Below are 12,361 nucleotides of genomic sequence, written 5' to 3' on the forward strand. Positions count from 1 at the left end.
ACAGAGCGAGACTCCGTCTCCATAAAAAAAAAAAAAAAAAAAAAAAAAAACAAAAAAAAAAAAAAAACAAATATTAACTGAGAATATATTGCAACAACAGAAAATTATTATGAAAATAATTTCTCTGGGTCTTTGGATTGACTAAAACCATTCTGGTCACACTAGTCCTTGCCTATAAGGCTATCTTTCCATAGCATTAGAATTATATTTACAACTGCAATATTAAATACTCAAGATGATTAACTCAGATGGCAGTCTCTCCATTTATAAATATACTCAGGTTAAATAACCACTTTAATAAAATAGTCACATTCTTTTAAGTTAGAGGAAAATACTACCTTTAAAGAATATTTCTTTTTAAAAAAGCAGTTTTAGGGCCGGGCACAGTGGCTCACACCTGTAATCCTAGCACTCTGGAAGGCCGAGGCAGGCAGATCACTTGAGGTCAGAAGTTCGAGACCAGCCTGGCCAAAATGGTGAAACCCTGTCTCTATTAAAAATACAAAAATTAGCCAGGCGTGGTGGCACGTGCCTGTAGTCCCAGCTACTCAGGAGGCTGAGGCAGGAGAATCGCTTGAACTCGGGAGGTGGAGGTTGCAGTGAGCCGAGATTGCGCCATTGCACTCCAGCCTGGGCAACAGAGTAAGATCGTACCTCAAAAAAAAAAGCAGTTTTAAAATGGAGAAACAAGTCCTTTTTTTAGTTGAAATAAAATTTTAAATAGTAGAAATGGGTAAAATAATGAAAAGTCATTTTCCGTCTCCCCTAGATCATATTCCCCTAATCTCTACCCCTAGAAACAGGCACTGTTAAAAGTATCATATCTTTCCCAGAAATATTCTATGTGTTTGCAAGCATACAAAAATCAATATAACCACAGATGAATATTAAAATGCATGTATAAACATATAATCCCTTAAATACAATGTGCTATATCCATACAAAGTAACATTATTCAGCTAAAAATAGGAAGGAAGTACTGATCCATGCTACCATGGATGAACCCTGAAAACATGCCAAGCAACAGATGCCAGGCACAAAAGGCCACATATATTGTATGATTCCACTTATAGGAAGTGTTCATATTAGACAAATCCATAGAGACAGAAGGTAAATTAGTATTGCCAGGGGCTGGGGAGGGAGCAAATGGGATTGATTGCTAATGGGGTTTTGTTTGGGGGTGATGAAAATGCTCTGGAATTACATAGTGGTGATGGTTGCACAACATTTTTAATATACTAAAAACTGTTGAATCATACACTTTTTTTTTTGGCAGGGGGGACAGAGTCTCACTCTGTCGCCCAGGCTGGAGTGCAGTGGCACAATTATTTATGAAATAAATACTCTTAAAAAACCAATGGGTAATACAAAGATCACAAGGGAAATTAGAAAATACTTTGAGATGAATAAAAATGAAAACACAACACATCAAAACTTATGGGATACGGCAAAAGCAGTGTTCAGAGAGAAATTTGTAGCTGTAAATGCATGCATTAAAGAAGAAGGATTTCACATCAATAAACTAACTTAATATTTTGACAAAGAAAATAAGAATTAGAGTGGAGATAAATGAAATAAAGAATAGAAAAACAATAGAGAGAATTAACAAAACAAAAAGTTGGTTCTTTGAAAAGATCAACAAAATTAACAAACCTTTAAGCTAGACTGACTAAGAAAAGAGAGAAAATGAAAATAACTAAAATCAGAAACTAAAGTGGGGACATTACCATCAACCTTAAAGAAATAAAAAGGGGTTATGAGAGAATACAATGAACAATTGTACACCAACAAATTAGGTAATTTAGATGAGATGAACAAATTCTTAGAAACTCACAAATTACCAAAACAGACTCAAGAAGAAATAAAAAATCTGAACAGATCTAGAACAAGAGATTGGATCTGTCATCAAAAACCTCCTAATAAAGAAAAGTCCAAGACCAAATGGCTCCAATGGTGAACTCTACTAAACATTTAAATTAGAATTAACACCAATCCTTCTCAAACTCTTCCAAAAACAGAATAAAAGGAAGCAATTCCTAACTCACTCTACGAGATCACTATTGCCCTGATACCAAAGCCAGGCAAAGACACTACAAGAAAAGAAAATTACAGACCAATATCCCTTATGAAATAGATGCAAAAATTCTCAACATAATACCAGCAAACCAAATACAACAGCATTTTAAAGGGATTATATACCATGGCCAAGAGGGATTTATATTTACAAGGCTGGTTCAACATAAGAAAATTATTCAATATATCACACCACATTAATAGAATGAAGGGTAAAAAACACACAATCATCTCAATTGATGCAAATAAAAGCATTTAACAAAATCCAACACCTTTTCATGATAAAACCACTCAGAAAACTAAGAATTGAAGGAAATTTCCTCAAAATGATAAAAGACCTTTATGAAAAACCTACAACTAACATTAAACTCAGTGGTGAAAGATTGAAAGCTTTCCCCCTACGATGAGGAACAAAATAAACACGCCTACTTTCACATTGATATTCAATATTGTGGTGGAAGTTCTAGCCAGAGCAATTGAGCAAGAAAAAGAAACAAAAGGCATCCAAATCAGAAAGAAGGAAATAAAACTATATTCACAGATAACATGATCTGGTATATAGAATATTCAAAAGAATATACCACACATGCACACACACACACACACACACAGACACACACAAACTACTAGAGCTAACAAGTATATTCGTCAAAGCTGCAGAGTGTAAGATCAACACACACGTAACGAGCAATCAAAAAAGGAATTAAGAAAACAATTCCTTTTATAATATCAACCAAAAGAATAAATTAAGAATAAATTTAACCAAGGTGATGAAAGACTTGTCCACTAAAAACCACAAAACATCGCTGAAAGAAATTAAAGACATAAATAAATGGAAAGACGCCATGGGTTGAAAGACTTACATTGTGAGGATGGCAATTATTACCCAAAGTGATATAGCAATTCAATGCAATCCCTATCAAAATCTCAATAGGCTTTTTTGCAAAAATGGAAAATTTGATCTTCAAATTCATTGCAAGGGGCCCCAAATAGCCAAAACAATAATGAAGAACAACTTCAACATTGCAAAAGAACAAAGTTGAAGGACTCACACTTCCCTATTTCAAAACTTATCACAAAGCTACAGCAATCAAGACAGTGTGGTACTGACACAGACACATAGACCAATAGAATAGAACTGAGAGTCCAATAACAAACCCATATATCTATGGCCTATAGATTTTTGTTTGTTTGTTTTTTTGAGATGGAGTCTTGTTTTCTCGCCCAGGCTAGAGTGCAGTGGCGCGATCTCGGCTCATTGCAACCTCCACCTTTCGGGTTCAAGCAATTCTTCAGCTTCAGCCTCCTGAGTAGCTGGGATTACAGGCATGAGCCACCATGCCTGGCTAATTTTTGTAGTTTTAGTAGAGACAGGGTTTCACCATGTTGGTCAGGCTGCTCTTGAACCCCTGACCTCAGGTGATGCACCTGCCTTGGCCTCCCAAAGTGCTGGGATTACAAGCATGAGCCACCGTGCCTGGCCTGGCCTGGCCTATTGATTTTTGACAAGGGTGCAAAGACCACTCAATGGGGAAAGAACAGTCTCTTCAACAGATGGTGCTGGGACAACTGCATATCCATATGCAAAAAATTAATTTTGACTTCATACCATATATAGAAGCTAACTCAAAATCATTCACAGACATAAGTGTAAAGGCTAAAACTATAAAAGTCTTAGAAGAAAACACAGAGGCAAGTCTTCATGACCTTAGATTTGACAATGGATTCTTAGATATGACACCAAAAGCACAAGCAACCAAGAAAAAACATGGATAAACTGGACTTTATCAAAATGTAACGCTTTTAGGCCTCAAAGAACATTATCAAGAAAATGAAAAAAACAACCTACATAATGGGAGGAAATATTTGCAAATCATATATCTGACAAGGAATTTATATTCAGAAAGAACTCTTATAACTCAATAATAAAAAGCCTGATTTTAAGTGGGCAAAGGATCTGCACAGATTTCTGCAAAGAAGGTATACAAATGGCCAATAAATACATGAAAAGATGCTCAACATCATTCGTCATTAGGGAAATGCAAAACAAAACCACAATGAAATGCCATGTCACACACACTAGGATGGCTATAATAAAAATAAAAATAAAAACAAAATAACAAGTGTTGGCAAAAACATGAAGAAATTGGAACCTTCATACATTGCTGGTAGAAATGCAAAATGGTGCCACTACTGTGGGAAGCAGTTTAGCAATTACTGGAAAATTTAAACATAGAGTTACCACATGATCCAGCATAGAGCTACCATATGACCCCGTGAAATATTCCTAGGTATATACCCAAGAGAACTGAGAACACATGTTTATACGAAAATCTGTGCATGAATATTCATAGCAGCATTGTTCATAATAGCCAAAAGGTGGAAAAGATCCGAATGTCCATTCACTGATAAATGGATAAACAAAATGTGGTATACAATGGAATATTATCAGCCATAAAAAGAAATTAAGTAATGATATATGATATGACATGAACAAACCTTTAAAACACTAAGTGAAAGAAGCCAAACACAAAAGGCCACATATTTGATGATTTCGTTTATATGAAATGTCTAGAATAGGCAAATCCATAGAGACAGAAAATAGAATAGTGGTTGCCAGGGGTGGGGAGGAGGAAATGATAATAGGAATGGCCTTTCTATTGGGGGTGATGAAAATGTTCTGGAATTAGATATTGGTGATGCTTGCACAATCTTGTGAATGTAAGAAAAAAATCACTGAGTTGTACACTGTAATATGGTGAATGAAATGCTGTTAGCCTAGAGGAGACTTCTATTAAATGGGTAACAGAGGGTAGTTCTCACTTAATGTGAACTGTTTTCTAAAGAAATGCATTTCTGCTGTAGTATGTCCATCCATTCTTTCAACAGTTATTGGGCATCTGTTATGTACAAGAATCAAGGCAGCATCTGCTTACACTTACCTGTTGTTCCTTGAAGGCCTCAAGAAGTAAATCAATATCAGTACAAGTGAGAGGAAATTGTAGCCGAGGGCCATTATAGGAGTCTGGGACATCTATCAAGTCCACATAATCATGTCTGTCCCGCATGTCCTGTTCGCTTTCAAGAGATTGCTTTCTTAATTCTGGAAAAGGAAGGACAGAACCGGGGGGTGGGGTAGGAATCAACATTTCAATACTTAAATTTAATAAATATCTTCTTGAATACCTAGCCCATGTAAGGCACTGTGCCAAATGTTCTGCATACCAACATAGCCCACATATAACTGCGAGGAATGACTGACCCTGAGACCAGAACATTCACATGGGTCACCACCATCCCTTCCTGGGCAGATGTTTTACCACAGCAGTGGGTCCATGGCCAGTGGGAAGGGGAGGCAGGAGCACAGGGAAAATTGACCAATCAAGGTATCTGGATGATCGAAGCTCTAGCTCTAAGTTTTTTGCCCACTCTTACATCTCAGACTTTTACAAATAGGGCGGAAAACAGAAAAATACATTATATCTGGTTCAAACATCTGTTGCTATTCAGAACCTACAGAAAATTTAACTGCAACATTCAATTTTTCCCCTGTTAAACACTTCAGAGGATTCTATTTAGCTGTAATGGATTTGTTTTTCTCTGTACATAAAAATAAATTTTCTGACATGATTTTCATTCTTTCTTGGTAACAAAGCAGATAAAGTTAAATGTCAAACCACAGGCAGAAATACCCAAAGAAGCTCTCAGTCTTGGAGAGACAGTTCTACATAACGGAGTGCCTGCATTGTCCATTTTAGTGGGTGCTGAGACCCAGGGTCCTTGCCTGCTAGATTGCCCATGAAACAGTCAGCCCCAGTACAGAAATCAAGACAATTCAGATAGAGAAAGATGAAAGGAAACATGGTAGATTGATTGCAAAAGTGATCCCAATTCTCTATCCCACCTTCTATCCATGCTCTTTGTAATGTACTTTTGCAGCTACTCCCGTCAAGAGTGTGTTTCCCCATCCCTTCAAACCGGCTGGGCTCATGACTTGTATTGGCCTAAAGAATGTGATGGAAGTGCTATGTACCAGTTCCAAGCCCAGGTCTCTCTGGAGGCTTTGTATGCTTTCATGCTGTCTTTAGGAACGATGCTACTACCACAAAGCCTAGGCTAGGCTTGAGAAAGATCCAAGACCATGTAGAGCTGAGCTGAGTCATCCTAGCCAAGGCTGTCCTAGATCAGCCCCCAGCCAGCAGCCACCAGAGTTCGCTCTGGACACATGAGTGAACTCCAGTGAAGACCCCAAAAAATTGCCAAATCAAGCCTGCCAAGATCAGCAGAAGTGTTCAGCTAATCTGTAGACTTGTTAGCAAAAAGAAATGTTGATTACATGCCACTGAGGTATGGTGGTTGTTTAATACACAATATTCTTGCAGATAATGACCCAGAGGACAATGACATACTCTTCAACTCATTAACACTGAATTGTTACAAAGGCCATTCTTCAGAAGTTCTCTGCAAATAGTTTCTCTTTTAAAATATTCAGAGTGGTCAAGTTTGGAAGGTATAATGTTAGCAGATATAGACAAAATACATTTTTTTCATGATCCAGTTATGCTGAGAGATTACAGTTAAGAACTAAACGTGAAAAATGTTTTCTAAAGTCATACTGCTTGGTAATTTAAAAAATATTTTCTAAATTATTGTGTATCACAGTGTTTTCTGGTGGCGGTTGATGATGTTTTATAAGAAGTTGAATTTAGGAGTAATAATGTCTGTCCTTAATGTGGTCCAGGAGTGGTTAATTTTCTCATTTGGGTTTGGCTTGAGATTTAAGAATAACTTAATTATTTCGATTTATATTTAAAGACTACAAAGGCAGAGCATCTTGATAACTTTATCTCAGGTTCATTACATAGGCAGTAAAGCCTACATACTTCACTGTCTTCAATGCTCATGCCTCCCTTTTCAATTTGGTAGTCATTCCTGGACATAAATCTTGTTCCAAATGACAACTTTCCTTTTCCTGACTGTACACACGGAAATACCAAGCAACTCTTAGAAAAAACAAATAACAGCAAAAACGAAAACCCTCAGCAGTTTCACTACATCATCTAACAGAATTATAAAGGTTATTTTCTGTTATAGACTCTAAAAAATAAAGTGAATATGGAATGCATGGTCAAAACTAGGGGATTTTGTTTTTTTAGATGGGGGAGGAATTTATGGTATGATTGCAGTGTTCACGAGAAAGGCAGTGAAACAGCCTGGGCAACATGGTGAAACCTCGTCTCTACAAAAAATACAGAAAACTAGCTGGGCATAGTGGCGTGCACCTACAATTCCAGCTACTCAGGAGGCTGAGGCAGGAGGATGAGCCCAGGAGGTCAAGGCTGCAGTGAGGCGTGATTGTGCCACTGCACTCCAGCCTAGGCAACACAGCAAGACCCCTGTCTCAAAAAGAAAGAAAGAAAGGCAGCATAGCTTGAAGCATGCCTGATTTAGAAAGGCAGATGCTGGAGGGAAAGAGGAAATGAAATTGAGGATGCAGCTATGGATGCAGACAGGCATATGGGACCACCCATGGAGCTGTTCCCAGCCCCCTTTCTCCCTTCCAAATCCTCAGAGGCCTGGCAACTTCATAGTCACTTCCTCCCTTGCCTGTATCTCCAGCATGATCCTCTCTTCAGACTCCGTAACACAATTAAACATAGTTGGAGACTCCTCCGATCTAAGATGTCACCCCTGGACTTCGCATCTGCCCCACACTGGCAATGCTTTCCTCTCCCAGCCCAGCACTCTGTCTTTATTGTTCCCACTCTTCCCTCTCCCTGGACTACCCTTGCTTTCTCTTCTTTGGACAATTTCTCATGCTTTAAAACTCAGCAACCCCTGCCCAGGTTGAACCCCAGGCCACACCTTTTCCAAGGCATCATGCTGATAATGACAAGAATGGGAGCTCCCAGTTACTGATGTGCCAGGCACTGTTCTAAGCACCTTACATATGTGTATTCATGTGATGACCGAAGCTATCCTATGAGATTAATATTGTTGGTATCCCCATTTTATATTCGAGGAAAATGGGGTACAGCATGTAAGTAGGAGAGATGGAACTTAACCCCAGAGAAGCTGGCTTCAAGCTCAAACTCTTAACCATTACGCTTTTACTACATATTAAAATGTAACTATGCTACATGATACCTATAGTGTTATTTATATACTTATAACCAATTTATATACTTATAACCAATTTATTTAGTAATCCCAACTCTGTGAGCAATAAAGCAAAAATCATTTTATTTTCCCAATCATTGCCTCCACCCATGCTCTGTCATCTCTCCCTTTTCCATTAGCTAACTGACACAGCAAATCAATTCCATCCCTTCCAATTATGAAGACTCAGTCTTGTTACTTAAGAACAAAATCAAAATATTGTTTTCATTCTTTAAAAAAGGAGAAGCTTGGTCTACCATCCCTTCCATAGATCTGATGACCCTCATTGCCTAAAAGTTCAGTGACAAATATATGAAAAAGCACTAGTTCCCTAAACCGATTCTTAGTTAAAACTACTCAATATGAAGTATTAATCAATGTCAAATCATAATCCTTCTGCTGGTTTTTAGCAACACAAAACAGAATAACATAAATTCTCTTCCAGTAGCTAATGTGTCATGTATGAAAACAATCAAAGGCTTTAACATTTCTTATGTATATGCTGTTCTTGTGGGCTAGAACTATTATAACTAATAACAATAATTTAATGAATAATATATAGAGATTTGTACAACATAGAATTAATCCTTACCTATTTGATTTACAATTTTGTCAACATGAATCTAAGCTAATTAAGAATTATAGGCAAATGATACCTTTACAAGTTGTTCTAAAGAAAATACATCAAAAATACCCCCTACACACAATCTTTTCTTTTACCCAGTACAGACTCAAAATCTGGACAGGGAAAAATTTGAAGCCCATAAATTTTTATACAACAATTTCTGCCTCTACCGCCCACATGTCACTTTGAAAACAAGCTCCAGATATTGCTGGAAAAAGAAAAGCAACAATTGAACTACATTTATAGTTATTTTTGTTTCTCAGTTATGAATCTGGATCAGAACCATTGGTGTCCATATAATAAATTCAATAGATGCCAAAATGACATTTCATAAAATTCAACATCTGTTCCTGATTTTTTTAAAACTTAGAAACAAGGAATGGAATAATACTCCTTAACATCGCTTTATAAATTTAAATCATCAATAATGGTTTTTCCATTAAATCATTAACAAAACAAGGATGCCCACTTTCATTGTTTCATTCTAACACTGTTCCACTATCTTTGGCCAATGCAATAAGACATGAAGCTGAAATAAGAGCAGTAATTATTGTATAGAAAGATATAAAAATAAAGTTACTTGTGGCCAACGTGATTAAATACCTACACCCAAGAAAATCAATTGAAAAAATCCCAGAATTGATGGGAGAATTAAATGTAGTACAGAGCCTGGGTACGGTGGCTCACACTTGTAATCCCAGCACTTTGGGAGGCCAAGGCAGGAGAATCACTTGAGTCCAGGAGTTCGAGATCAGCCTGGGCAACATGGCAAAACCCCTATACAAAATGCAAAAAAATTAGCTGGGCATGGTGGTGCGTGCCTCTAGTCCCAGCTACTCAGGAGGCTGAGGTGGGAGGATCATCTGAGCCCAGGAGGTCAAGGCTGCAGTGAGCCATGATCACGTTACTGTGCTCTAGTCTGAGGGACAGAGTGAGACCCTGTCTCAAAATATATATATATATATGTGTGTGTATATATATGTATACTATAATAAATATATATTTTATATTATATATATATAAAATACAGACGTTAATCACACTGGTTTGAACCACAGCTTCTCCACCAATAAGATGAATAACCATGGGAGATTACCTTCTAAGCCTCAGATTCCATATCTACAAAAAGGGGATGATAATACTACTAATCTAACTGGTTGGTCATGAAGACTAAATGAAATGATGTATTTAAAGCACTTAAATACATGGCACATGGTAAACATGTAACAACTATCAGCAATAAAAATAATATATTATTATTACTTAATAGTAGCACAATATAAGATAAATTGACATAATTCAAAAGCTTTACTAAACACTACCAACAACCAATGGAAGATATAATGGGGAAAATGTTCTGTTCACCATAGCAACAAAAAATATAAAATACCTGGTCCAATAGGACATTTTGGCTGATCTGCGAAGCAGAAAGAAAAGTGAAAACAACACTTCCACACACTCCAACCCACTCCCCGCTTCCGCCAGTCTCTGTTTAAACCTATGGCTATGTATGGCAGCTTCGGCTTTCTGCCTGTGGGAGGAGGCTGACGTGTGAAAAGTGGACTGGGAACGTTTCTGTGGAGTCTGTACTCCTCATGGAGTCCTGTGCACTGGTGTTGAGCTCTTAAAGTGGTAGCACAGGGGGATCAACGGTTATAATTGATCATCATGAGGTGGTAGGATTACAAGGACAAGTATGACTGCTTCCAGGGTCACCTCTTATCTTCAGAGCACCCAACGTGTCTCAAGATACTCCATGCCCCAGAGTTAAGACCATTAATCTGGTGGCCCCAATATCTGGAAATGTTAAATAACCTTCTGGTTCCTAAAAATACCCTATTTAGGTGGGGCGTGGTGGCTCACGCCTGTAATCCCAGCACTTTGGAAGGCTGAGGTGGGTGGATCACCTGAGGTTGGGAGTTCAAGACCAGCCTGACCAACATGGAATAAATCCTGTCTCTACTAAAAATACAAAATTAGCCAGGTGTGGTGGCACAGGCCTGTAATCCCAGCTACTCGGGAGGCTGAGGCATGAGAATCACTTGAACCTGAGTGGGGGGAGGTTGCAGTGAGCTGAGGTCATGCCACTGTACTCCAGCCTGGGTGACAGCAAGATTCTATCTAAAAAAAAAAAAAAAAAAAAAAGGAAGAGTTAGAAAACTCTTCCAAATTCGTAAGAAAAAGACAGATAACCCAATAGAAAAATGGACAAAAAACCTGAACAGGAACTTCACCACATGAGATGTCCACATGACCAATAAACATACAAAAGGGTGAGCAATTTGGTCGGGCGTGGTGGCTCATGCCTGTAATCCCAGCACTTTGGGAGGCCAAGGCGGGCAGATCACCTGAGGTCAGGAGTTTGAGACCAGCCTGGTCAACATGGCAAAACCCCATCTCTACTAAAAATGCAAAAATTAGCCAGGCATGGTGGCACATGCCTGTAGTCCCAGCTACTCAGGAAGCTGAGGCAGGAGAATGGCTTGAACCCGGGAGGCAGAGGTCACAGTGAGCCGAGATTATGCTACTGCACTCCAGCCTGGGGGACAGAGTGAGACCCCGTCTCAAAAAAAGAAAAAAGAAAAGAAAAAAAGTGAGTAACTTGACTGCTCACAGGGAAATGCAAATTAAACCTGAAATACGATACCACTACATACTCACCAGAATAACTAAAATGAAAAGAATGGACTATTGCAAGTGTTGGTGAGGATGGAACAACTGAACTGGTGAGAGTATAGCTTGTTACAACCATCCTGTAAAAATGTCTGCCAGTATCTAATAAAGCTGAACAGATATAAGCCCTATAACCCCAAACTTCTATCCCTGACTTGTGGTACATTTTTATGATAATGGCTCCCCAAGGAATCATGCCTCCCTGTGTCTACATCCCTTTATACTGTAATACTGCCACTCCTCCGAGCAAGAGATGGATATCTCTTTAACCGCTCTGAATTCATGGCTGGCCTTTTGACTTGTTTTAACCAATAGAGTATGGCAGAACTGATTTCCCAGAGTTCTAGCACATAGGCCTTAAGAGGCCCTGCAGCTTCTGCCTTTGCCCTCTTGGACCCAGCCATCATGTAAAGAAGTCCAGAATAGCCAACTGGACAGAGAGGCTGTGTGAGAAGAAGAGAGGCAACCAAGTTGTTTTTGTTTGTTTGTTTGTTTTTGAGATGGAGTCTCACTCTGTCACCCAGGCTGGAGGGCAGTATCACCATTTTGGCTCACTGCAAGCTCCGCCTCCCGGGTTCAAGTGGTTCTTGTGTCCCAGGTCTCCTGAGTAGATGTGATTACAGGTGTGCACCAACACACCCAGCTAATTTTTGTATTTTTACTACAGATGGGGTTGGTCAGGCTGGTCTTGAACTCCCGACCTCAAGTGCTCCATCCGCCTCGGCCTCCCAAAGTGCTGAGATTACAGGAATGAGTTACTGCACCTGGCCAAGAGGTAACCAAGTTAATAGCTAATGCCAAAGTCCCAGACATGTGATTAAAACCATTTGA

General features: G+C 38.7%; 1 protein-coding gene across 1 annotated transcript in view; it reads right to left on the reverse strand.

The window, feature by feature from the left end:
- The window catches only part of PPEF1 (protein phosphatase with EF-hand domain 1), a 133,589-nt gene that overhangs the window by 70,242 nt on the left and 50,986 nt on the right, over positions 1-12,361 (reverse strand). Inside the window, 1 exon segment of the mRNA XM_003917475.5 lies at positions 5,016-5,176. Coding sequence (XP_003917524.4) covers positions 5,016-5,176 — 161 coding nt within the window.

This window comes from Papio anubis, chromosome X (genome assembly GCF_008728515.1).
Source record: "Papio anubis isolate 15944 chromosome X, Panubis1.0, whole genome shotgun sequence".
Lineage (NCBI taxonomy): Eukaryota > Metazoa > Chordata > Mammalia > Primates > Cercopithecidae > Papio > Papio anubis.